Here is a 27,889-nt window from a genome sequence, read left to right as displayed (position 1 = left end):
TTTGGCCTTTCTCCCGACCCGTAGCCGCGCCCTATTATGACGGCATGGGTGACTCGTCTATAAAAGCCAGTCTCGCAGCGTTTCGTCGCCAGAGTCTCTTCCTGTTTGCTGTGTGTTTGTCGTCCCTGGTGCCTGGAATTGCCGTGGCCGTGAAGATGGCGTCTACCAGCCGGTTAGTACGTCCAGCCGAGATTGGGCAGCTGAGGGGCGGGCGACGAGTGCGGGGGCTTGCAAGGTGGCCGCCGGCACTTCCGCGTCGGGCAAAACGCCGCGGAGGTGCGGGGAGAGGCGGCAGGACCGGCTGGCCGCCCCGGACAAAGGCACTCCCGGACGCAGGGCTGATAGGGGTGTCGCAGGGGGTACCGAACCGCCGGCATTTCTCCGCCAGCGTCCTAGGTCGTTTTCTCACCTAGGCACCACCGTGTGAGGGCTCATGTGTCCCCAGCCCCTGGCCTCGCGTCTTTTGCGGATATTTCACCAGTCCTTTTTGTTGTTGTTGTTAATTTTTTCTACGCTTGGTTTTCCATCTGTGGCTCAACCAGCCCGAGGGTCCGTGAATCCTCCTCTCTAAAGGGAAAGGGTTAATTTTAGGCCCCTATTGATCTTTCCATGCAGAAAGTTAGGGATGTCAGCATTGGTAAGGCTGAGGGAAACTGATTGCCATCCCCGAGGCCTTTTGAAGTGGAAGCTAGGGCATTTCTGAAGAGTTGATAAGTTCTTTTCTAAGAGATTTCTTTACAGATGTCGTCTGCATACTGTTGAAGAAAAGCTTGCCTGCAGAAGATTACGTATGCTGGGAAGTCACTCTTTAATATTATATTTTAAAAACGTGATGTGCCCATATCTACAGGAAGTGCATACAGTGCCATTAGAGACAGCCTTTAATCCTGTGACATGAAAAATGTTTGCAGACCCTAATTATATCTCTCATGACCACTATGAGGTATATAGTAGGATTTTTGCGTAAGTGTAAACTGAGTCATGCCAATGTTGACTTATCCAAGGTTAGTGTTAGAACAAAGTGTAGAGTCTCATATCTATTTCCTGTTGTCACACTTGGCCTCTAGTTAACTCATGTATTAAAAGTATCAAATTAACTTCTGTAGCTTCTGGAAGGCAAGGTAGCTCTGGCATAATTTTTCTGAGCTTGTTATCATCTCTGGAATTGAATTCGCGATGAAAGCCATTATCACAAAATAGTAAGCTGGAGAAATCCAGGCCCTTTCTGGTAAACTACCAAGGCTTACTGCTTTATGTTACTGTTTTTTTAAAAGGTTGGGGGAGGAGGCAGCCTTAGCTAAAACTACTTGGACACAGCTTTTAAAGCCAGGGACACTTGTTCACTTGTTACTGAATTAGTAAACACTTGTTTGCTAATTGTGTGTTTGAATGCTCAGTCATTCTAACTGGGTGTGGCTCTGTCAGGTAAGGCTTCCTTGTAGGTAAATGGAGAAATAGCTTCCCAAACCACTTATCTATGACTTGTATTCTCTCATGGCAGTAGATCTGAAAGGTAAACGTGGTCATATTTGGGCTCAGCTTTTGTATATAATAGAACAGGAAATGGTATTTGTAAGAAATGTTGTAATAGTTAAATATAGTAAATTCACTTGATAGATTCCTTACCGAAAGAATACATTTCCTTTGTGTGCCTTTATTCTCTTCATTAAAAAAATCTTTGAAATATTTCTTTGAAGTAAATTTTTTCTAGGCATGTCCAGCTCTTAAATGTATGTCATTGCTGTCCATCTGTTGAGTTTTTCTACCAGTGAGAACAAAGGTAAATGTTAGTATTTCTGTCGTTAGCTTTTTCCCCCTGAGGAAGATGTACAGTTACTAGGCTATGAAACTGCTTGGTGTTTTCACAGAGAAAAACACAAATGTTGTGACTTAAAATCTAAACTCCACCACTTATTAGTTCTGTGATTTTAGGAAAATCGTTCTCTGAGCATAATCTTTAAAATGGAGGTAATGCTTAATTTGCAGAGTTGCTAATGAAGATTAATAATATAATATATAACCGCCTGAGTTATTTTAATCTCAGTGGTGGTGGTTTACTCCATTCCTTCCCTCTTGTTTCTCTCCCTTACTTCCCCACCACCCCACTCTTGTGCTTCCTCTTTTTTATTACCCTTGTGAGTAACTTCATTAAAAGTTGACTGCTCCAGCACAGTTTCATTTTATTTTGCATAGGTAACACATGCAAATCATACAAAAGCAAGAAGAAAAGTGAAAAGCAGTTTCCTTCTTTCCCTAGCTCCTAGCCATCTACTTCTCCAAAGCAGTCATTGTAACCAGTTTCTTGGTGTTCTCATAGTGATTCTGTGGTTTAACAAACATATGCATATAGTCCTAACCTCTCTTCTTCCAAAAAGTAGTCTAATATAAACACTGTGTGCTACCTTGCTTTTTACCTTTTTTTTGTGAAGTTAGCACACACATTTTAAGTGTACAGTTCAATTACAAAGTGAGCACATACACATAGCTACCACCCAGGTCTAGAAATCAAATACCACTAGCACCCTGGAAGCCTCCTTTATGCCCTCAATCATTATCCCTTCCCAAACGTAACCACATCCTGACTTCTAACACCATAGGTTTGTTTTGCCTGATTTAAACTTTATCTATAAATGTATATGTATTCCTCTGTGTGTGGTTTCTTTTATCAGCATTTTGAGATTTATTCATGTTACTGCATATAACTGTAGTTCATACTTTTTTCAGTTTTCTGTAAAATCCCTACCTTACTCTTTGAGATGTTTCCATATCATTTTTATATACGTATACATGCACACAATAGTATGTCTACTTTTTAATAGTATGAAATATATCAGTCCTTGGTATGCTGTGTGCCACATGGCTGCCCATTTTATGCATTTGTAATTACTGTTACTTTACTAACATTTTCCTTTATTTTTACATAGTTTTCTTTAATAATTTATACTAATTTCTTAATGCTTTGTCATAATTTATTAAAATATTTTTCTAGTAGAAATTTATGGAATAAACGTGAATATAAAGCAAACCTCCATTCCCTATTTCCGCAATGAAAAGATCCAAGATGTGTTCTGGTTAACCTGAATATATAAATTTTGGGAATATGGATTACTTTATCAGTTTTTCTGTGGGTATCACCTATGTTGAAAGTTAACATTCTGAACTGTTTGCTACTTTGAGAAACTTTATCCAAAACCACAGATACCTATTTACCTACTTTAAGAATGCTTGATCTTGTCTTTTATGTGTATATTTGTGATGGTCATAACATAACCTTGTTCTGTATTACTTCAGGTAAACTTTTAAAAAGGGCTTATTTTCCGTGATACCAGACATTTGTGATTGTAAGGCCACACCCACAGAAATAATTACTAAATCTATATTAAATATCTTTGATGCTTTTTAGAACTGATTCTGTTAGGTCATTTAAGTCTGATGTGTCTTCCCCAGACTGCCTTATTTTCAAAATAAATTAATCGAACAAATTGTTAATATCACAGATAGATTAAAAAGATTTTGAAACAATTTCTTGAGGGCTCACAAACTTAGTTCTGGACTAAATGAAATCATCAGGTCCTAGCCACCTCTACCACCCTCATTTGTATACCTTTTAGGTTCAGTGTACAATTCTAAGTGTATTACTAAGGTAATGCAGCAAGTAGAAAACAAAGACTTGAAATTTATTCTCTGACTATAGAAATAAGTGGCAAGGGTCACAAACCCAGATGGTTATGTGTAAATGTTGCACGTTATTATGGTAGCTAGTTATTTCTATGTTAATCAAGGTTTATAAACATTTTAGTAGCCTACATGTTAAAAGAAAAAAACACTTGTTTTCCATTTAAGTTTTTAAAGTCTTCCATTCTGCAAACCAATAACTGTTCTTACAAAAAACAATTCCAGTCGTATCTGTTACTACTAGCTAGGATTTAAAGTAACCTAACCTAGGATTTTTACTTTGAGAATTTAGCTTAAATGTATTATAAATGTAAACGTATTATAAATTTATTGGAAAAATGTTCAAAATCCTCCTCTTTTTCCCCCCAAAAGATTAGTACTTTGTTGCATGTTGGTTAGGAGGATATTAAAAAAAATTTTTTTTTCATTTAGTTTGGATGCCCTTCCAAGAGTCACATGTCCAAACCATCCAGATGCGATCTTAGTGGAGGACTACAGAGCTGGTGATATGATCTGTCCTGAATGTGGCCTGGTTGTAGGTGAGCAGTTACTATGGTTTTAACTGAAATCACTATTTGGGGCATTTTGTTTTTGTGTATTTTCCAAACTCTCTTTTAATGAATACATTCTGACTTTTTTCCCCCTACAGGTAATTCATATTTATTGTAAAACAAAAAGAATTAGAAAAAAGGAAATAAGTAAGAGTGAAATCAGAGACACCATATTTTATTGTCTGTACAAACGCATATATTTCATAATGTGGGGTAGGAGGGAACATCTAAAATTGAGATAGCTGATCCAGAAGAAAAGGCCCCTTAGTCCTTTGTCTCCTGCGTCCTTAGTCTTAAACATTTGCACTCTTGTGCGTATGAAATAATGAATAAATGTAATCTAACTTTCGTGACTTTGGTATATTTAAACATGATTTATTTCGGAGTAATAAAGGTAGATAAGCATGATTTATTTTGGATTAATAAAGATATATCTTTATAAATGTACTGAGTCTCATCCAAAGCCTTTTAGTCATCAAAAATGATTTAATTTTCATTTGCTCATACAGAATGATTTATTTATGAATTTCTAGTGTGAAATTGTTAGTGTCAAAATAATACTTCTTAAAATATCAGTTTTATTTCTACTTTCTCACTAATCTAGATATGTAGCATAACTTTAGGATAGAGATAGTCTGTTCAAAAAATTTTCTTATGGTGGGGTTGCCGCCAGCACCTGAGAAAAGGAGTACTACTTCGAAATTTGAAATACTCAAGATTGAAACTGCTAGTAGGATTGTGGGAAGTATAACAGAAACATGGGGGTTGATATACTGTGGAAGTGTCTTGCTTGGAGGACATCTGTAATATTCATGCAAATAGGCTGCTTGCCTCAGACCTCCAGTGGGAGTTTTAAATCACACAGAGCTGTTAATAGGAATCGGAATCCATTTGCAATTATATTCTGCTCAGTAAGCAGTATTAACAGTTAATATACTTATATGCTAGGCACTGTTCTAAGTGACTTACATATTCACTCAGTTTATCCTTGGAGACACTTGTGAGGTGTCTTCATTTTAGAGGTGCAGAAACTGAAGTTTAAGTAGTCTGGCAGTCTAGCTCCACTGCCTGCATGGGAGCCAAATTTCTATCCTGCCGTTGTCTTTTGTAATAAAATGAGTTCAATCTGAGATTGGCAAACTGTCACCTATCACCTGTTGTTATATGGTGTGTGTGCTGAGAATGACTTTTTTTTTTGAGAATGACTTTTATGTTTTTTAATTGTGAAAAAAATTAGAATAATTTTGGGGACACATGAAAATATTATCAAATTCAAACTTCAGTACACATAAATAAAGTTTTATTGGAACATAGCCACACTCATTTGTTTATATATTGTCTGTGGCTGCTTTCCTGTTACAATAGCGGCATTTAGTGGTTGCAACAGAAACCATATGTGGTGCTCTCATCACATCATACTGCTGCTCCTTGCACTACAAATCCCAGTGAAGCAGTTATAAACCCACAGCATTTATGAGTGCCACGCATATCTCCATACTGAAACATTCTATTTATTTAGTTACCATTGCATACCCATCATGTCAAAATGAGAAAAAAAGCTGAACTCTGAATGTCATGCTTTTAAGGCACAGTGGAGCATAGGTTATTTGTTATTGAATTAGATGGCAAAGCACTGTGTTCATTATGCAGTGATACTATCGATGTGCCAGAAGAATACAACAGATGTTGACATTACCAGACTAAGCACTTATCACAATACTACTAACTCAGGAAAACAATGGTCAGAAAATTTAGAAAATGTGTAGTGGAATATCTCATCACAGCAGAATTTCTTCACAAAAATAAAAGAATAAAAATAAGTCAGTTTGGCCTCTTGACCTGCAAAGCTTAAAATATTTACTTTGGCCCTTTAAAGAAAAGGTTTGCTGACCCCTAAGTTAAATGAGAGCGTTCTGTTTCTTCCAAAGTATTAGGATTGAACTGATAATATGTAAGAGTGAGACAGAGACAGAAGACTGAAGATAATTTCAGATTCTTGGCTCTCCTAACTTCTATAGCCACTTAAAAAGAAGTAGTGCAAAAATATTGCATTATATTTCCAGTCTTTCCATCAGCTTCACTTCCACTTTGACTAGCAAGATAGTTGGGTAAATAAAATTAAGCAACTGGAGAAGGAAGATATAATTCTCAAGGCTTACCTGCTTTTTTGTGCTTGGAATCCTTAATTTTTAGTTGCATTTTTCTGTTATATCAAACCAAGGGAAGTTAATTTTCCTTTAGTTTTGCTTTATTATTAGTCTTGAACAGCATCGAAGCTACTATTTTTCATTCTAACTAAACCTACTAGGCTAAATTTTAAGACCTGAAAACTTAAAAATATAATCTGATTAAACTTCTCTCTATATAGAAATTCCTGTTTATGATACTGGTTTTTTGGATGTAAAATATAACAAACACTTGCTTTCAAATACACAGTAGCCTTATTCACAGATATTGTGGTTAAATGTGTAATATGATGTCCTGCAAGTGAAGAATCTATTCCATGACTAGACAAGGGAAGGCAGGCAAGAGTCTGCTAAAAAAGTTCTGTTTTGCTAAGGATATCATCAATCAAATTATGTTGAGAAGAGTTTAATTGATCATGACATTCCATGGGTCCAAATTTTAAAAATAACATATACATATGTACATATACACACAAATGTATATCATTGTCATATATCAATAATAAATTTAGATTTGCATCATCTTGCTGGTTTAAAGGCATATGCTTTGTTGCCAGCTCAATTCAACCTTTATCTCTAATACTATGGAAATAGGGAAGAAATTAAGCTGGACAAATATTCTGCAGTCCATTGAGGGCATAAAATTCGTGGCTTTTTTCATGTTTGAGATATGATGTTCATAGAGACTTATATCTAGACAACATCATCATGTGTTTCCTAATAATCTTGGTGTACGTAGTTTGATTGTACTTGCCATGAAATTTTACATTGTCTGAAAGTTTTTAGATTATAACATATTTATTGAGTAAGCATTTTGAATAGCTTTCTGTTTAAATAATCACCAGACAACCTTAGAAACAAACTCTTTTAGAATTGTTTTTGGACCACTCTGTACTTACTTAATATTTAATATGTTCTTGAAACTTAGGGCAGCGTGTTGTCACTAACTCCCCTTAATTTTAAACCCAAGACTAGATACTGCTCAACTGTTACCTTCAGAGCCATATATTATCCCTCTCAACTGAGTTATCAAGTAGGAGAGCCCATTACTATTATCTTTTTAAATGAAATTCATAATACAAAAAATATGTTTTATATAATATACCTTTTCTCTAGTCTCTAATAACACCTTTCTCACTGTCCTTCAAACCTTCATTGGTAGACTCCTTGAGGCCCACCACTCAGTCTTAAAACCAGTGCCACGTGTTTTAGGACTTTCTTAAAGCAACATCATACTTCCAGGAACCAATTTCTGTTTCAGTAACATGACAGATCACCTCAAAATTTAGTGGCTTATAACAACCATTTCATTTTGCTCATAATTTTGTTGGTCATTAATTTGGGAAGGATCCATCTGGGCCATTGTTTTGGCACTGGCTAGACCTGGAGGATCCACTTCCATAACAGCATCTTCATCTGCATTTTGATGCCTTTCTGTTCCTTGACCTCCCCACAGAGATTTGTTATCATCTAAAGCTTCTCCATAGTTGTGTTAGAGTAGTCATATTTTATACACAGTGGTTGGTTTCTACGAGAAATATCCCAGAGAGAACGGAAGCTGGACTCAAGTAGTTAAGGGCTATGCCTTGGAACAGGGACACTAATGCATTCTATTAGTCAAAGCAGCCCTAGGACCCACCTAGATTGGAAGGGGAGGAGAAATAGCCCCACCTCAATGTGAGGGTGACAAGGTCATGTTGCAGAAGAACATGTGGATGGGAGATATAATTGCTGCCATCTTTGGAAAATACAATTTGTTACATGTTTGATGTCCTGTTTAATTTTTCCCCAGTATTTAAATGGTTGTGTAGTATTTAGTCTCTCAGGTAATTTAGGTTGTTTCCAATTTTTTGTAGCTGTTTGTAGTACTACTTATAATATGTAATAGTTTAATTGACTTTCCTCTTGTATTTGAATTATAAGATCGTTATTTTAGACGTATGAAGTATTATGATTTGTCATTGGCTGTCTCATCAGTGACCCTTAAGATATTGGTAGTGATCTCTAAAATAGGGCCAATTTTTAAAGCAAAGCTTTGTCATTTCTACCATGTTGGCTGTAACAGCACTGTGTGTGGGTTTTTTCCCCCAAATCCTATGTGATTATGACACTTTAAAAGTTGAGCACTAGGTGGCAGTATAATCATATTTAGATTATCACTTTGTTCGTAAGTTTGACCTTGTATATCGTTTGGGCATGATTTATAGGCTGCAAAGTGTAAGGTTAGTAAGCTGTCGTAACAGCTATTAAAACATGAAATTGGTTATCAAGATTTTATAAATTAGGATTTCACAATGAGGTGCTGTTTAGAACTAGTGGTATCATTTCTACTTAAAGCCACTTTTTGTGTAGCATTTAAAATGGAATTTTTCCATTGTTCTTAAAAGTGATATAAGGAAAATGCCAGAAAATAGTTTAGATAAATTTGAAAGAGAAAAATGAGTCGATTTGACCTTTCCCTCCTAAATTCATTCTGGATATTGTTTATACCAGTGAATCTGAGACATGAACGTGAATTAAGAATCAGCTGAGAAATGTTTTAAAAGATTCCAGGCCCCACCTCCAGAAACCCTAGCTCAGGTCATACATTGGTAACATGTTAAGAAACACAGATCTATCCTGTAAACTTCATAATTTGGCACATTCTTTGAGATCTCTGTACTGTTAGGCTTCTCATCTTTGCTTTCATATTTCCCATGTCTCCAGACCTAGACTGCAAATTCCTATAAGACAGATATCTATGTGTGTCCATAGTTCCTAGGGTAACTAGGAGTCAATGGCCCTGGAGTCTAGACTTGGCTCTACTACTTAATAAGTTATGTAACTAAGGTTAAGTTACATAATTTCTCCAAGCTTAACTTTCTTTATGTGTAAAATAAGTACACCCCCCCCAAAAGGACATGTACCATACATCTCAGATTTGTTAGGAATTGTTAAGAATAAAATGAGATAATGTATAAAATACATAGTATAATTTTAAAATGAGATTTCAATGATACATATTTTAGGGATATAAGTACTCCTTTTTTCTTAACCTTGTAGAAAAAAAGGGTGATTCCAAATCTGAGGTGCCATTCTTCCTAGCAAGTCAGTTGCAAAATGTGTTTGAGTGATTGTTATGGGTCTGGCATATTTAACGCTGCAATTGTATTTTAAATATTATCGGATTACCATCTTTAAATTTGCATTAGCAGTGTTTCCTAAAGGAAAATATTCAGCTTTAGTTTACTATAGCCAAGTTATATTTTAAAATTAAGGAATATTTGTATTCACTTTCAAATTCTTGCTTTGTCATCTCTTGTAAGCCCTCAGACACAGCCTTTTTACCTAATTCAGAAATTTTTAATTTAGATGCTACTTTCTCTTAAGCATCAGAGAACCACTAATTTTACTTGGGTAACACAACCACTCTGAGGTAATTTTTTGATTTTACAGAAAGGGAAACTGAGCCTTGGAGCGTTTGGGTAATTAGCTCAAGATTCTACACCTAGTAAGTGATACAGCCACTTAGATCCAGATTTGTTGGACTTGAAAAGCCTTTGGTCTTTGTACTACATGTTTCCATTAAACACTGTGCTGGTCAAGGAGAGTGATATAGAAAGATGAGATGCTATAAGCAAGCTCTGGACCAATTCTTCGTCTACTGTGTGGAAGGGAGGAAGGTAAATTAAAACAACAAAGAGTGGTAAAAGTTCTATTACAGATCTTCCAAATTTGGTGAGAACACGTAGGAAGCAAGTGGTGATTTCCTAGGGAAATTACTGTTGAATTTACATTGAAAACATGATCATTAAGAATGAGTAAGGGTTTATGGAGGGAAAGTCATTCCAGGTAGAGGGGAAAAAAAACATGTGCCATAAGATGGAGGCCTGAAAGTATCAATATTAGTATGTGAAGGACTAAATGTATTGTGACTAAGTTAAGATGCATCTTCTACCAGAGCCACAGCTCCTTAGCTTAGATGCTGCTGCTGCTGCTGCTTGCTGCAGACCTGCCCGTATTTCAGGAAAAGCAAGGTCTGTTCACATATTCAAGGATGGAACTTATAGTGTATTTTCCTTTACAGACTGTTTTCCTAATGGTAATCACACTGTTGACTTGTACAGGTTTTTGTTTTGTTTTGTTTTTTTGTTTTTTAATGGTCTAGACATGGATAAAATAGGCTTTTATGGGCTGGTCTGGGAAATTAACCATGATATGGTTTGTTTCTAGTGGGTAATTCATTTTGGGTTGGTACCCAGTTTACATTGTGGGAACATAAACTGATTTAGAGACTGACTATATTATTAATAGTATTTCTTTATAAAATATCTCTTGATCAAAGTTCCCTTCAAAATTATCTTTAATGCACAATTTCTGATAAGAATGTATAGTAACCCTAGACTAAAAATCAGGATTCTTTGAAATGTGAGAAGGAATGGTAGGAAGGGTTAGGTGACTGAGGAAGGTGTGGAAACTAATGATGCATTTCATTTTCAGCATTAGATTTAACAAATACAGTGTGTTGGCTTAAACAGTTTTCCAGAGCACCTTGATTTTTTTAATTAAAAAATTCAGTGCTTTGGATTTACCCATCTTGAATAATAATACATTTTGATTATTGAAGTTTTTGACTTAGCACATTTTGAAAACTTTTGTAGTTTTAAACTAAATGGTTTTAGATAAATCTAGCCTATGAAAACAAGTAGCTTGGGGAATATTGTTCTAAGACTTTTACTTCTGAATTCTCTACCAAAGGTGGTATGCCAAAATGCTTACAAGATGGCAGAAAGACTTGAAATTCTGGGCAGTTCCTCTTAATATTCCCTTTTTAAAAATTCCTTTATTGGGACTTCCCTGGTGGCATGGTGGATAAGACTCCGCGCTCCCAATGCAGGGGGCCTGGGTTCGATCCCTGGTCAGGGAACTAGATCCCACATACATGTCACAACTAAGAGTTCAAATGCCACAACTGAGGAGCCTGCCTGCTGCAACTAAGACCCCACGCAACCAAATAAATAAATATTTAAAAAAAATTCTTTATAAATTTACAATAAGAAACAGAAAACAAAAATATCCTGAGTCTAGGTCAGGTTGGAAAGTCGGACTATCTTCAGTATTGGCTTCCTGGCTGCTTTTGATATGTTGCAGTTTTCCCCTTTGTTAAAATTGCTACCTTAAGCCATTATGATTTTAATATTGTACTACAGAATATCTTTGGTTGTATTTACCATTTATAGCTTGCCTGGTAAGAAGGTTAAATGTCTGTTTAATTTGGCTTTGTGTAATGTTTCCTTTATACTATCAAGCAAAGTACCTTGTTTCTACTGGACATCCTTTCTTATCTCTCTCCCCTGCTACGACATTATTCTTTGTAGCAGAAGATGCTGGTTGTTTCCCAGTATCTGTTACCCAACTCTTTCTTTAATAATAAGAATCCACTGGGCCTGTGGCTGCTCAGCTAGACTGTATTTATTTCCCTTTCAGTTGGTTATGGCCACCTGACTAAGTTCTAAGAGTGCACTGTAAAGTAGAAGAGATTTGTGCAATTCTAGATCCTGCCCTAAGGGATGTGCTCTCCCTTTTTCTCCTTCCCATTGGCTAGAATGCAGCCATGATGGAGGGAACTACTAGCAGCCATCATACACTACAAAATGCAAGTCATGATGAAGATGGCTTATCAAAAAAGATAGGAGGGCTTCCCTGGTGGCGCAGTGGTTGAGAGTCCGCCTGCCGATGCAGGGGACACGGGTTCGTGCCCCGGTCCGGGAAGATCCCACATGCCGTGGAGCGGCTGGGCCCGTGAGCCATGGCCACTCAGCCTGCGCGTCCGGAGCCTGTGCTCCGCAACGGGAGAGGCCACAGCAGTGAGAGGCCCGCGTACCTCAAAAAAAAAAAAAAAAAGAAAAGAAAAGATAGGAGCAGCCTGGGAGTCACACTAATCCAAAATTATTAACTATGGTAACCTGAGAAAGTTCTATCTCGTTGAAGTTACATTGTTTTTGCTCTGATTACAGACCTACCTGTATCCTTCCTAATACATTTTTGGAATCATATTGGGAGTTTATTTTTGTTTGGATTCTCTGTTGTCTGCCAGGGATTTGTGAGTACCCAGAGAGGCTGGGAGTACTTACGGTGGTGGATTGGAAGGTTTTCCAACATCACTACCACCACTGGACTTGGATTGATAATTCTTTATTACAGGATGAATAAGCATTAACATCAACCTGAGGCTTATGAATACAAACTACAGTAAAGAGGAACAGTGGTCCTATGGACTTAACAGAAAATTCTGCTTGTGATACAGTTTACTAGAAAAAAGTTATAGAAAATAACTGCTTTTTTGTGATCAGTGAAATAAAGCTTCCTTAATGTGTTTCTATTAAAAGTGGTTAGAAATAAAGAAGATAGCACAAGGAGACAAACACAGTAAAACTGTTCACATAGCAATGAGCTGACTTAACATTCTAGAAAATTGAATCAGTAAAGCAGAAAACAAACCTGAGAATATAAAGAGTGAATTTTGGAAAGTGGTAAAGACAAGATAGCCACTATGGTACTACTTGAAGATCCAGCTGAATATGATAAAATATTAAAGGTGCAATAGAAGAAAACTTTACATTCCTCACAGAAGACCCTTAGGGTTGCAGATCAAGATTCCCACGCACCACTGGGGAATGTATCCTTTTAACATTTAAAAAGTTTTATTAATAAAAATTTGCAAGCAACCAACCAGTAAAAACATTACTTTGAAGGGACCTAAAATTTTATTGATGGAATACAATGAAGTTAAGTCTGATTCCTGTTTGTCTTGTGACACAGAAAGGAGGTCATAGAACAATCTTTTTAAAATAAATTTATACAGAAATCCACAAAAATACAAAGCTGAGTTTTATTTGCTAACTGTCATGTGGGACAGTACTGATGACTATTCCCTGATATTTCTGGTTCTTCTCTTTTGGGCCACATGGTACAATTGTATTTCCCCACTCCCTTTGAAGTTAAACATCACCCCTTGACTGGCTTTTGGCCAATGGCATGTGAGTAGAAATGTTACTATTAGAAACCTATTTCCCTAGCATGGTGACTGGCATGTCTCAAGTGGTAGGAATTCCATCATCTTGAATAAGGACTGCATAGAAAGCAGTCCTGGCCTTTCTATTCATAATCCTTGGCCAGCTTTTTTCTCTCCCTAATCCAACTTGTCTTTTTTGAGGCAGTACAAAGCAAGCACTAAAAGAAACTCATGCTAAGTTACTTTTGGGCCAAAAGGGAAATGTTATGAAATGAAGCATGTTGGCTAACTAATACTTTATCTTTAGAGTTCTAGAGAGACTTAAAAGATGTGAGTTAGTAAAGATAAAGTATTCTCTTTTTTTTTAATTAATTAATTTTTGGTTGTGTTGGGCTTTTGTTGCTGTGCGCGGGCTTTCTCTAGTTGTGGCGATCAGGGGCTACTCTTCGTTGCGGTGCACGGGCTTCTCGTTGCGGTGGCTTCTCTTGTTGCAGAGCACGCGCTCTAGGCGCCTGGGCTTCAGTAGTTGTGGCACTTGGCTCAGTAACTGTGGCTCGTGGGCTCTACAGTGCAGGCTCAGTAGTTGTGGCACACGGGCTTAGTTGCTCCGGATCAGGGCTTGAACGCGTGTCCCCTGCATTGGCAGGTAGATTCTTAACCACTGTGCCACCAGGGAAGTCCCTATTCAGATCAATTTTTTAAAATTAATCGACTATAAAAGTGGTTGAATATAAGCATGTAAAGGTGGTTGAATTAAAACCACTGGTTAAAAGTGGTTGAATATAAACATATAAAATACTATAGCAATTACTAGTTAGAAAATGAGATTCTTAACAAAAAAGGTCTAAATGTGACATACATGTAATCTGAAAGAAGACCTTGAGAAAGAGTATATTCCCTTGTCCAAGAAGATTGATAAAAATTGTTCTGTCACTCCCCCCAAAGTGTATAGGTTTGATACAGTTTAATTCAACTTCAGCAGTATTTTGGTGGGGGTGAATTTTAATTTTTAGTTTATTAAGGTATAATTGCAGACAATAAAATTCAAAGATCCCAAATGTATGGTTTAAATTTTGGCATTGCATATACCGGTGTAACCAACACACTAATCAAGATGTTTAGGGACTTCCTGGCAGTCCAGTGATTAAGACTCTGGGCTTCCACTGCAGGGGGCATGGGTTCTATCCCTGGTCAGGGAACTAAGATCCTGCAAGCCTCACGATGCAGCCAAAAAAACCCAAACAGACAAACAAACAAAACATGTTTAGACCATTTCCCTCATCTCAGAAGTTTCCTTATGCCTTTTTCTAGTCAGTCACCTCTACCCCCCCCACCTCCAACCCAACCCAGCAATCACTGTACTGATTTCTATCCTCAGAAATTGTTTTGCCTGTTTTTGAACTTCCTACAAATAGAATCATATAGTATGGTTGGTTTTTCTTGTGTGTGTGTGACTTTTTTTTTTTTTTACTCAAAATAGTGTTTTTGAAATGCACTTGTTACTGCATTATTAGTAGTTTACTTGCTGAGTTTTCCATTGTTTACATTTTCCCATTGATGGACATTTGGGTTGTTTCCAGTTTTTAGCTAATATGAATAATGCTGCTGTGCACATTCTTGTATGAGACTTTTTTAAAATAAATTTATTTTATTTCATTTTATTTATTTATTGTTTTTGGCTGTGTTGGGTCTTTGTTGTGGTGCACGGGGGCTTCTCATTGTGGTGGCTTCTCTTGTTGTGGAGCACGGGCTCTAGGCACGTGGGCTTCAGTAGTTGTGGCTCGTGGGCTCTAGAGCGCAGGCTCAGTAGTTGTGGCTCACGGGCTGTAGAGTGCAGGCTCAGTAGTTGTGGTGCACTGGCTTAGTTGATCCACGGCATGTGGGATCTTCCCTGACCAGGGATCGAACCCGTGTCCCCTGCATTGGCAGGCGGGTTCTTAACCACTGCGCCACCAGGGAAGCCCTGTATGAGACTTTCTTAAAAATATTTATTTATTTATTTTATTTGGCTGTGTCAGGTCTTGGTTGCGGCGTGCGGGCTCTTTGTTGTGGCGCGTGGGCTTCTCTCTCGTTATGGTGCTCCGGCTCCAGAGCGCGCGGGCTCTCTAGTTGTGGTGCTCAGGCTCAGTAGTTGAGGTTCACGGGCTTAGTTGCCCAACCAGGGACTGAACCCACGCCCCCTGCATTGGAAGGCGGATTCTTAACCCCTGGACCAGCAGGGAAGTCCCATATTCTTGTGTGAGATTTTTGTAGGCAAATACTCAGGAGTGGAATTGCCAGATCATAAGGTGGGTAGGTGCCAAAGTAGTTGAACAGTTTTAAACCGGTGTGAATGATTTTGGCAATTATTCTCAATTTCTTCTTGAAAAAATAAAGAGATGAAACTCATTGTTGTAGAATATAGTATAATATCTTAGTTAATACTCTTTAGACACCACTGATACGTGGATTGAGAACTGTGTATGTGTGTAATACCTAAATGTACATATTGACTCTGTTTACCTTTTTGGATGGGGAACTTGATCAGAGTGTTCGATGTTAGAGATCATACTCTATAGGTGGAGGGAGGAGTAGTGCTATTATGTACATGCAGTCGTGCTATGATTTTGGCTATTAAAAATCTTTATATATAGACTTTCTATCTGGTGTTAATTTTACAAAAATCAGTGTGTGGTTAAGAAAGGAACTGGTGAAAGTTGGCATGTTTCTCTGTTCTAGAACGTGAAAGGCTGTGTGAGGTTGTGTGTTATGTGCACATGCGCTAATTGGCAGGCAGCTTCTTGTCAGAGGTTGATTATGCCCAAACAGTATGGCTGCCTTGTACACTTACTCCTTGAAAAATTCTGTAATGCAGTTTCCTTCCAGAGCAACTTTTTTTTTTTTTTTTTTTTTTTTTTTTTTTTTTTTTTCTGTACGCGGGCCTCTCACTGTTGTGGCCTCTCCCGTTGCGGAGCACAGGCTCCGGACACACAGGCTTAGCGGCCATGGCTCACGGGCCCAGCCGCTCCGCGGCATATGGGATCCTCCCAGACCGGGGCACGAACCCGTATCCCCTGCATCGGCAGGCGGACTCTCAACCACTGCGCCACCAGGGAGGCCCCAGAGCAACTTTTAAAAATGCTACCATTTAGAGGTTTTCCAAGAAAATCCTTTATGTATTCTTTTTTTCTGAATGATCTGCCCTATTTCTTGTTACTCATGCACTTAATCTGGTGGTCTAGTTGTAGTTTCATGATGTGCTATTTGAGTTATTTTGGAAATTTTATTTTTTACAAATGCTGTGTTTTGAGCAGTAACGTATAAAAAGAGGGAATAGCTCTTAGCACAAACCACAGATTGTTGAATGAGTCATGTAGATCATTCCCACGTATGTGGAAAAATTACATCACTACCCAGTTCTGGGCTTTCTATTTATACTATCCTAGGCCAGCTTTTTAAAAAAAATTTTTTCTCCCTAATCCAGCTTGTCTTTTTTGAGGCAGTACAAAGCAAGCACTAAAAGAAACTCATGCTAAGTTACTTTTGGGCCAAAAGGGAAATGCAGTGAAATGAAGCATGTTGGCTAACTAATACTTTATTTTTAGAGTCCCAGAGAGACTTAAAAGATGTGAGTTAGTAAAGATAAAGTATTCTCTTTTTTTAAATTAATTAATTAAAATAATTTTTTAACATCTTTATTGGCATATAATTTCTTTGCAATGGTGTGTTAGTTTCTGCTTGGCTGCGTTGAGTTTTGTTGCTGCGTGTGGGCTTTCTCTAGTTGCAGCGAGCTGGGGGCTGTTCTTCCTTGTGGTGCACGGGATTCTCATTGCGGTTGCTTCTCTTTGTTGTGTAGCATGGGTTCTAGGCGCGCGGGCTTCGGTAGTTGTGGTTTAGTGGTCTCTAGAGCGCAGGCTCAGTAGTTGTGGCACACAGGCTTAGTTGCTCCGCGGCATGTGAGATCTCCCCAGACCAGGGCTCAAACCTGTGTCCCCTGCTTTGGCAGGAGGATTGTTAACCACTGTACCACCAGGGATGTCCCTAAAATATTCTCTTAATACAGCCATTGTGTTAATTAAGATATTAAAAGTTAATGATGACATTTGAGTTTTTTTAACTTAAATTTATTAAGTAACTCTAGATTTGAAGGCCACAGTAGTTTTTTGTTTTGTGTACGTTTGTGTTTTCATTTCACTGACTAGGAAAGTTAGATTCACTTTTCTCTCTTTGAAAACATGAAGCATGGAGACACTGTGGTATCACTTTGATCAGTGGATGCTATTAAAGGGGCTAAACTTTGTCTAAAAATCTTGTTTTGGGGGACTTCCCTGGTGGTCCAGTGGTTAAGACTCTGGACGCCTAATGCAGGGGGCCCACCGATCCCTGGTCGGGGAACTAGATCCCGCATGCCGAAACTAAGATCCCGCGTGTCACAACTAAGGCACGACACAGCCAAATAAATAAATAATAAAAAATAAATATTTTCAAAAAATAAAAATCTTGTTTTGGTGTTTCAATAGAAATTTAGTGAAAAGAGCTTGTAGTGGAATAGGCACAATATGATATAATTTTTTTTTTTTTTTTTTTGCGGTATGCGGGCCTCTCACTGTTGTGGCCTCTCCCGTTGCGGAGCACAGGCTCCGGACGCGCAGGCTCAGCGGCCATGGGTCACGGGCCCAGCCGCTCCATGGCATGTGGGATTTTCCCAGACCGGGGCACGAACCCGTTTCCCCTGCATCGGCAGGCGGACTCTCAACCACTGCGCCACCAGGGAAGCCCTATGATATAATTTTAATCTTACAAAAAAACATATATATACACACGAATGAAAAGACAGAAAGAATATATGCCAGAATATTTACAGTGGCTGTCTTTGGGTGTTGATAATACAGATAATTTAGTTTTGCTTATATAACTATTTTTTGTAAGCAGCTATTCTTCTGTAAAAAGGAAGAAAAGTCAGTCTCTTTAGAGTGGTCTCTTGGAGACATGGGCCTTGCTTATTAGTATTATAGTAAAGTTCAGTGCACAGTTACAGATTTTATGTTTCTTTCAGGTAAGTTTTAAAAATCATTATTAATTTATGTAATTAGAATTGCTTCCCAAGTTTAGTGATGTTTGCTTTTATGAGGAGGAAGCAGAGAAATCCATCATGACCATCCTATCAATTTAACTTTTTCTCCTTATTTTGGGCCACCTGCCCAATCTCTGATCCATAGAAGTTGCCTAAACTGATCTCCCTGCTTCTGCTTTCCTTGGTCATTCTTATTGCATAAGGTATGGCAAATGGGGATCCTATGTCTATCCCAGTTCCCTAGTGACAGGGACACACGATAGTCCAAGTGAGATCTGGTTATTGCCAAGTGATCTGAGCATTCAGAGAAAAGCAGATTTTCCCAAAACCATCAGGAGTGAATGATTCTGTTGTGTATTTACCTGTTTTCTTAAATATAACACTAAGATCAGATCACTGTACTCTATTTATAAGCATTTTAGTTAATGTACCATATATAAAAACGTTTAGAAGATTTAGCACAATCTACATGTAGTTCCTTCCTTCTGTTCTCTCCCTGCCTCCTTTGCTGTCCTACTGATCCTACTGATCAAATACTTCAGCAAAGCACTCTGATATTGATACTGTAAAAGTCTCATATGGAGATTAATATTTTACAGCTGGTGCTCTTATTCAGAATGAATGTCAAAATGTCAGAATGTTTGTTATCTTATTATTTTTATAGCAATAAATAGCTAATATCAAGCAACTTACTTTGAACTGGTTTTTAAGCACTTCATGTGTACTGAACCTGTATTAGCTTATTTAATGTTTAAATCTTTAAAATGACGTTATTGGGGAAATTTAAAGCTGAGGAAGTGAAGGCACAGAAATGAGGAAATTTGTCCAAAGCTAAGCAGCAGGAGTCCACACTGTTAACCATTATATTAATTGACTGTCAATACCAGACTTCTTTTTTTTAATTCCTTCCTTATTTATTTTTTATTTTTTTGTTGGAGTATAGTTGCTTTACACTGCTGTGTCAGTTTCTGCTGTACAGCAAAGTGAATCAGCCATGTGTATACATATATGCCCTCTTTTTTGGATTTCCTTCCCATTTAGGTCATCACCGAGTAGATTTCCCTGTGCTATATAGTAGGTTCTCATCATTTATCTATTTTATACATAGTAGTGTATATAAATCAATCCCAGTCTCCCAATTCACCCGCCCCCCTTGGTATCCCTACTTTTGTTCTCTACAAATACCAGACTTCTTTTAGCTGCTGAGGTAACTTAACTTCTGCCATTCCTTTCTCCTTTCTGTTTGTTGTGTATAGGCACAGATGAAAATGATCTGGTTCCTGCTTTCAGTTTTATCACAGCTGGTGGAAAAGCTCATGTTTTACGAATGCAGTATAGAACAGATTTTGGAATCCCATTCGCGTTTCAGTTTTACCTGTGTGATCTTCGGCAAATTAGTTTTATTTCTAGTGTAGCAATAAAAGTGGTACCTACCTTTTATAAAGCTTTCAGGATTGAAAGAGAACATTTACAAAGGGCACAATCACTAGCATATGCATGTGTTCATGTTAACTCTTATCTGTGGTTGGAGGTGTTACCAGCCATTGAGTATTCCCCCCAAAGCAGTAATCTATACCAGATCTACCCATGTCTGGCTTCTTGCTTACTGATTTCTAGGCTTAAAGTTTATTCTGTATGAATTATTGGGCCCAAAATATTTTTTCATCAAATAGTTACTAAAACATACCCTTAGGCTTAGTTCTTTGCAGAGCATTGCCCATGAAAACTTTGTAATTTTTTAAATGTTAAACTATGTGTATTAATACCATTGTGAATAGTGTTTTCTGTTTTTTTCCATGCCTGTTGCACATTTTGGTTCTTCATGGTTATATTACTTTATCTTTGCATCACATATGAATAGCTTTATTTTGCTATTTGTCCTTATTTTGACTAATTCTTTGTTCCAGGAGTTAGAATATGATTAATCATAGCATAATGTTTAAAGAGGGTTATTATTGGACTGGCACAATAGGAATGCTTTAGGACAAATGCCTGAAACAAGATACTTAAGCTGAAACCTGATGTTTGTGTTGAGATTTTCTGGGAATAATAGGGCCGAGTTGGGCATTAAGCAGCATTAAATAAATCCCATCTTGACAAAACAATTTAGACTTGCACTTATATTCTCAGGTGACCGGGTTATCGATGTAGGATCCGAGTGGAGAACTTTCAGCAATGATAAAGCAACAAAAGATCCATCTCGAGTTGGAGATTCTCAGAATCCTCTTCTGAGTGATGGAGATTTGTCTACTATGATTGGCAAGGTAATAAATCCATTTGGCAGGAAGGTGCAGACTGACTAAAGACCTGTTTGGGAACTTTGCAAAAGTATCAGTCACTGCCCCAGTGAGTAATCTTGATCTGAGAATAAGATTTGCCAGTACTACTATTGTGAATGATGGTTGCCTTATGCATTTCTTCCATCTTAAATGGGAGACCAATAGATTGAAGTTACAGACCCTTTGTATCTCAGGCCCTTGTTTTCATGAAGCAGTTTTGCACAAAAAATTGAGTGTAGTATGTTCTTTGAGTTCATATTGACATGTTCCTTGAATATTAGGAATGTTTTCTCTTTTCCCTCGATACCACCTAAGATAAATTGGATCTCAGTATAGACTACTTTCTAATATTGGTGAATTTATGACTTGCCTAAGCTTTACTTTCCTCATCAGTAAAGTGAGAATACTACTACTTTATAGAGATATTGAGGGTTACATGGGAATGTATGTAAAGTATCTATAACACATGTAGTGTATAGAATGTGTTCAATAAATGGTACCTGCTGCTATTATATAAAGCAGGAGCATAATCTTCCTGGCAGCCTGGCTGTTTTTTGCTCTGTTATCTGAATTGGAAGTAGTAGTGGCATTATTCCAAAGGACTCATCAAGGAAGTGTATGCTATTTTAGGACTGAATCTGTACTACTGCATAGTCTATTTTTAAGAAAGTATTCAAAAGTAGGTCATTATTTTTTCATGGTCTATAAATTACATATTAAGTTTGAAAAATGGTGTAGGCTAATTTAAAAAGTTTATAATATTCAGAAATATTTTAAAGTAGGAGGTTTCTGTGTTTGCTTTAGCTTTACAGGCTGGGAAAAAGTATACTAAGGACAATTTTAAATGTTTAAGATTGCAACTAATTAATGCTGTGACTTTTTTAATGTTTAATTTTTTTCAATAGGAAATACATGATTCAAAAACAAAAATGTAAAAAAACCACAGTGGTTTTTCCTCACCCTTGACCCCTAAACTCTGTTTCTGTTGCAGCCCCCTTCCCTGTCAGAACAGGTAACCACTAATATTAGGTTCTCCTGTTCCTTTTGAAAGTTGTTTATGCCTATATGGCAAAGAAATTTTTTAAGATGGTACATTTGTCATATGTTAAATTTCTGAATGTATTTGGGGATATTTCTGGACTTTTCATCCTTTCTCTAACCTGGTCTAGTTAGTCCAATGCCACGCCACACTGTTCTGATATCTGGCTTTATTGCCCTTTTTCAGCATTTTCCTCACTTGTCTTTTCCATTTAAAGTTAGGATAACTTTGTTTAGTTGAAAAAAACAAAAAACAAAACTTGGGTATTATTTTCACTGAGTTTTGTTAGATTTGCAAATTGCCTTAGGGAAAATTGACTTCTTAAGGAAAAAATCTTGTTATCCAGAAATACAGTATGCATTTCCATTTCCTTAGGTCATATGTGTCCTTCAGTGGATGTTTTAAAGTTTTCTTCATCAGGGTCTTGCATGTTTCTTAAGTTGATCCCGAGATATTTTATCTTTTTTGTTGCTGTTGTAATTGCAGCTTTTTCTTTTATTGTCTTCTAACTGGTTGATTACACATATGTAGGCTATTGATTTCTATTTGTTAATTTTGAACTTGCCCCTCTAATGAATTCTCTTGTTATTTATAGCAGTTTGAGTGATTTTCTTGAGTATTCTAGGTAAATACAAAGGTAGTATCTGCAAATAGTTTATCGCTTCTGTCTCAAATTTGTACTTCTAATCTTTCTCTTGCTGAATTTTAATATAATTATACTAATGTAATTAATATAATTATTATATAATAACATTACATAATTAAAATTACATCATATTGGTTAGTTTTTCTAGTACAGTGTTAGAAAATGGTAGTGGCAGGAGGTGTTTTTGTCTTCTGACTGAAGTGGAATGCTGCTAATGTTTCTTCATTAATCATTGTGCTGGCTTTGGACTTGGGAGTTTTGTTTGCTTAACTTTTTTAAGCACCTTCGGAGATAATCATGTGACTTTTCTCCTAGGTCTATTAATATGATGGTTTATATTAGATTTTCTAATAATATGTTTACATTTAAAGTATTTGCTAGAAAACCTCTTTAAAACCATCTTAACCTGGTACTTTTTTTTTGAGGAATAGAGAGGTTGCTCAGGGTAGATTTCTTGGGTAATACGGAGTCAGATTGTATAAGTTAAGTTTTCTTAGAAATTGTTCATTCAGGTTTTCAAAGTTTTTTGCATAAAGTTATAAAACTTTGTTTTATAGGGTACAGGAGCTGCAAGTTTTGATGAATTTGGTAACTCTAAGTACCAGAATAGGAGAACCATGAGTAGTTCTGATCGGGCAATGATGAATGCATTCAAAGAAATCACTACCATGGCAGACAGAATCAACCTCCCTCGAAATATAGTTGTAAGTTCTTTTCTTTAAGCCATGCTGGCTTTGACTTAGCATAATTTAGTGAAAACATGAAATTTTGCTATTGTGGCTAATTAAATGGCCTAGAATTAAACTTAGTTTCTCTGCTTTGAAGGATCGAACAAATAATCTGTTCAAGCAAGTGTATGAACAGAAGAGCCTGAAGGGAAGGGCTAATGATGCCATAGCTTCTGCTTGTCTCTATATTGCCTGCAGACAGGAAGGAGTTCCTAGGACATTTAAAGGTAAGTTTTTAGTTGCTTAGATATAAATGTTATCTATTTCATATTAAAGTGACAAACCAAAGTCAAGCAGCTTTGACAGTAAGTAGATAAGTCACGTTTTCCTGGTTACATAGAGTAATCCACCTAAGTATCTTTCTAAACACTGCCTTATTTTATTCCTTGACAAAAATTCTGTGATCATACTGATCATGTTCTTTTCAGGCTATTTCCCATGTAAAGTCATGTTAGTCCATGTAAGCCCTCTGTTCTTTGCTAGTAGGATCTTCTGACTGTATCTTGTGCGCTTTGAGGCCTGGCCTCAGAAGCCTTTGTAGTAAGTCTGTACACTGGATGCACAGAAAAGTTTCCGCTCCCAGCACAGGTCTCTACAGGTGAGGGAGTCAAGCCTTAGAAAGCATGAATGAAACTTTTTCTCTTGAGTTAGACAGTTTGTATTTTCACACTTCGGTTGGAGGCTTTGCTAGAACCAGTGTTTTTCATCTAATTTGTAGTTTACCCATGAAAACATTACAGCTTATTCACAGTGTTACTGTGATACTTACACATTTTGGCTTAAGACTATAATTACCCTTCATCCATGAATATTTTTTACGTTTTCTTGTGTCAGAGTGAAGAGGCAGTGACCATTATCATTACCATCTTTTGGGTTATTACAGCTAAAACTAAGGCTTTTGTTAAATTTATTCTGAAAGTGGTAGTTGAATTTTTAGAATAATAGGGTCAAATATTTGATCTCATTTTTCTATAGCCTGTAATCTCAGGGTTGCATGTACATATGACATTGTGTTACTTGAGAAGCCTTTAGTTTGAGTATTTTCTTCCATCTTCTTGACATACTCCTTATAACAGATTAATACGTAAATATCAAAGGAGTTTTTGATTGGTTGAAGAAACTTACTTGCATGAATTGAAACTTAAGAGAAGTTAATATTTTGAAATATTAAGACCTACATTTAACTTTTTAAAAACTTCTTTTAAGTGTAATAAACATTTAAATTAACTGAGAAATTTTAAATTAGCTCTATGAGAAGTATCACTGAGAGGATTAGAGATTGATCTTTAAGGCATGATTGAATTTTGCAATTAGAATATATTACTTTTATAATCAGAAATGATAGATTTTACAATGAACTACATGGCCTACGTGGATTTATTTATTTATTTATTTTTCTTTTTAGAAATATGTGCCGTATCACGAATTTCTAAGAAAGAAATCGGTCGATGTTTTAAACTTATTTTGAAGGCTTTAGAAACCAGTGTGGATCTGATTACAACTGGGGACTTCATGTCCAGGTTTTGTTCCAACCTTTGTCTTCCTAAACAAGTACAGATGGCAGCTACACATATAGCCCGTAAAGCTGTGGAGTTGGACTTGGTTCCTGGAAGGAGTCCAATATCTGTGGCAGCCGCCGCCATTTACATGGCCTCACAGGCATCAGCTGAGAAAAGGACCCAAAAAGGTAGGATTGTTCATCAGGAAGGGTAGTGATGAAATTTATGAAGGCTGTAGTATGTGACTGTATTTCCATTTTCAGTACGAAGCAGGTACAGGCCTACCTGGTTCTGTTGCACTTTGCAGATACTGCATTTTTTTTTTTTTTTTTTTTTTACAAATGGAAGGTTTATGGCAATTCTGAATTGTCAGATGATGGTTAGCATTTTTTTAGTATTTTTTAATTGAGGTATATGCATTGTCTTTAGACTTAATTCTTCTGCACATTTAATAGACTACAGTATAGTGTAAATATAAATTTTATAAATGTACTGGGAATCCCAAAAATTCCTGTGATTTGCTTTACTGCAGTATTGGCTTTATTTCAGTGGTCTGGAACTGAACCTGCAATATCTCTGAGGGATGCCACTAAATATCCAGAGCCCATGTTTAAGAGGTAGTTCCTTAGCATCAAAACTTAAGAAAATACAGCATTTTAAGTGTCTCACAAATAAAAATATTTGGAAGCATAACCCTGTGTACAGACTTAACTTTTTTTCCATTTGAATTAAATAATTAATTTTAGTTTGTACATTTTTCATTTTTAGAAGCTTTTATTTGTTCCCCCTAAATTCTCCTGGTTATTTTGAATAGTCTCTGTTTTTCCCCTCAAAACTTAACTTTTTAAATCTTGAGAGGAGGTGGCCATGCTTTGTTTCTCATTGGCTGGCATGGTACCCTACAGAGAGGCACACTATAAATATGTGTTGACCATCAAGTTTTAACTTACTGTGCAACCTGTTCTCTTTCTTCTTTTGTATGCTATTCACAGTTTCTTCATGAAAATGCTAACATAAGTAGTTCAACTTTCTGCAGCTATTTTTGAATTTACTGTTGTAGAACTTTCAAGCAGAAGTATTAAGTGAATTTCTTTACAAGCATGCATTCATTAATTAGTTCCATGATCCTCAAAAAGATTTATAAAGAAAAAGGAGCAGTCAATTCTAAATTTAAAAGTGAGGTAGTGAAATTACTTGCTGCCCAGCAGCCAGTTGACATTCACATAGTTGACATTGATTGGTATTTATGTCTAGAAAAATATAATGCAACATAAGATAAGGAAATTTAAAATTAGCTAATTGTGCACTGATGGCAGCATCCACACTGAAAAGCTGTAAAATCTCACCGATTTGAACTGGCTCTGAAAAGATGGTAAAATGAGTTTGTATTAAAGGGTGTGTTTAAAAAATCTATTTTGATTAAGTATAACCAAATAATTGTCAAGTGGCAGTCCTTTGGGACTTGGTTTAAAAAATGGAAGGAAAATATGACACTGACTTTGAATGGTTAAAAGTGGATCCTTGGATTCTGTAAAAGACTGTAGAAATAACTCGTGTGAGCTCAATATATATGTTCAAGTATGTGTTTATAATAGTGAAAAACATCTATATCATGCTATAATATACAGCTGTTTGACCTCAGATATGTTAAGTAGAAAAAAGAGGCTGTAGAAAAATAACTTAACCCTGGTGGTCCAGTGGTTAAGACTCCACACTCCCAATGTAGGGGGCCTGGGTTCGATCCCTAGTCAGGGAACTAGGTCATCATACATGTCGCAACTAAAGATCCTGCACGCGGCGACGAAGATCCCACGTGCTGTAACTAAGATCCAGAGCAGCCAAATAAATATTTTTTTAGAAAAGAAAAATACCAACATGATCCCATTTTGGTTTTAACCTAACAAGAACCTCTTAATAGAGGTTTAGCTAGGGGAGACGTTGCAGGGGAACTTTTAAGCACAGAACTAATAAAGTGAATTTCTTTACAGGAATGTATTCATGGATTACTTCTGTGATCCTCAAAAAAATTTATTGTGAAGAAGTCAGTTCTAAATACAATGAGCAATATAATAGCTATCACACATAGTGCTATGCCTTGAGCATTGTTTAAATGTTTTCTGTATAGTAAACCTTTTAAACTAATTTGACAATGCTTTGCAAAAAGTACTAATACCATTATTATTGTTACTGTAGCCCTGCTTTCTTACTTATTAGTTTTTGAAAATATTTTTGTTTTCTTTTTCACTTAGACGTTTTATAGTACCATGTCCCACAAATGCAGGTAGTAGAAGGGGAGGTAGGATGGAAGTTAAACTTAATATTTTGATTTTTGTCTTTTAGAAATTGGAGATATTGCTGGTGTTGCTGATGTTACAATCAGACAGTCCTACAGGCTAATCTATCCTCGGGCCCCAGATCTGTTTCCTACAGACTTCAAATTTGATACCCCTGTGGACAAACTACCACAGCTATAAATTGAGGCAGCTAATGTGAAACTCCTATGAACACTGAACTTTTGCCTGTTGTACATAGCCTATACAAAGTGCTGGATTGAGCCTTTAATAAGGAAAAACGAAAGACATGGTACGCATTCCAGGGCTAAATAAATATTAATTGCTTGGCATTCATATGTATATACTAGTGAAACATATTTAATGATTTAAATTTCTTATTCAATTTGCTTTCTTTTGTAGCAATCTAGGAAACTGTATTTTGGAAGATATTTGAAATTACGTAATTCTTGAATAAAACATTTTTCAAAACTAAAGTTTTTGTTACAGTTATGTTACATGTAATTTATAATTTATATAATTTATAATTACAAATGCATATTGCAGCTAATAAAGCTGATAGAGGTCCTTGTTTTCCATTATTTTTTCATATATATTTAATTTTCTTATTTTAATAAAGTTATGGAAATAACAGGCTTTTGAGGAACCACTGTTGAACATATTTAGTTTTCAGTTTAAAAGGAGGTGTGTGTGTGATTTCTTAATATATGTATATTAAAAACCAAGAAGTGATGAACATGGCCTTGAAAGGCACTGGCTTTAGAGATATAAGAATGTGTTTTTTCTCAGTGAGCTTATTGAGAAGATGATGCTAGTAAATAATTAGTAAGAGAGACATTTCAATTTCCAGATGTTTACATTTCACTGTATAGAATCTGCGTATCTACAGTTCTTTGTTATTTTTACTAATTGGGATACTCACAGTCTAAAGAATATTTAAAATGGAGA

The 27,889-nt window shown here is 36.5% G+C and overlaps 2 protein-coding genes across 3 annotated transcripts in view; one reads left to right on the top strand and one right to left on the bottom strand.

The window, feature by feature from the left end:
- The first annotated feature begins 80 nt into the window (after positions 1 to 80).
- On the top strand, positions 81 to 27,385 carry GTF2B (general transcription factor IIB). Its single transcript, XM_082614064.1, has 7 exons — positions 81 to 172; positions 4,108 to 4,214; positions 20,590 to 20,723; positions 22,981 to 23,127; positions 23,249 to 23,378; positions 24,557 to 24,838; positions 26,991 to 27,385. Exons 1-7 carry the CDS (start codon positions 156 to 158, stop codon positions 27,122 to 27,124), a joined length of 951 nt encoding a protein of 316 aa, XP_082470190.1. The 5' UTR covers positions 81 to 155; the 3' UTR covers positions 27,125 to 27,385.
- Positions 12,891 to 27,889, bottom strand: part of PKN2 (protein kinase N2) — a 161,179-nt gene continuing 146,180 nt past the window's right edge. Inside the window, exon 23 of one of the 2 annotated variants that reach the window (XM_082614062.1) lies at positions 12,891 to 14,087. In XM_082614062.1, coding sequence (XP_082470188.1) covers positions 14,061 to 14,087 — 27 coding nt within the window. In that variant the 3' untranslated portion in view covers positions 12,891 to 14,060. The remainder of the gene's footprint in view (positions 14,088 to 27,889) is intronic. The other variant, XM_082614061.1, reaches the window with a different exon arrangement.

Source organism: Mesoplodon mirus (genome assembly GCF_964341445.2).
Source record: "Mesoplodon mirus genome assembly, chromosome: 3".
Classification (NCBI taxonomy): Eukaryota; Metazoa; Chordata; class Mammalia; order Artiodactyla; family Ziphiidae; genus Mesoplodon; species Mesoplodon mirus.
The sequence above is the reverse complement of the archived record's forward strand: the minus strand, read 5'-3'. Positions and strand labels throughout refer to the sequence as shown.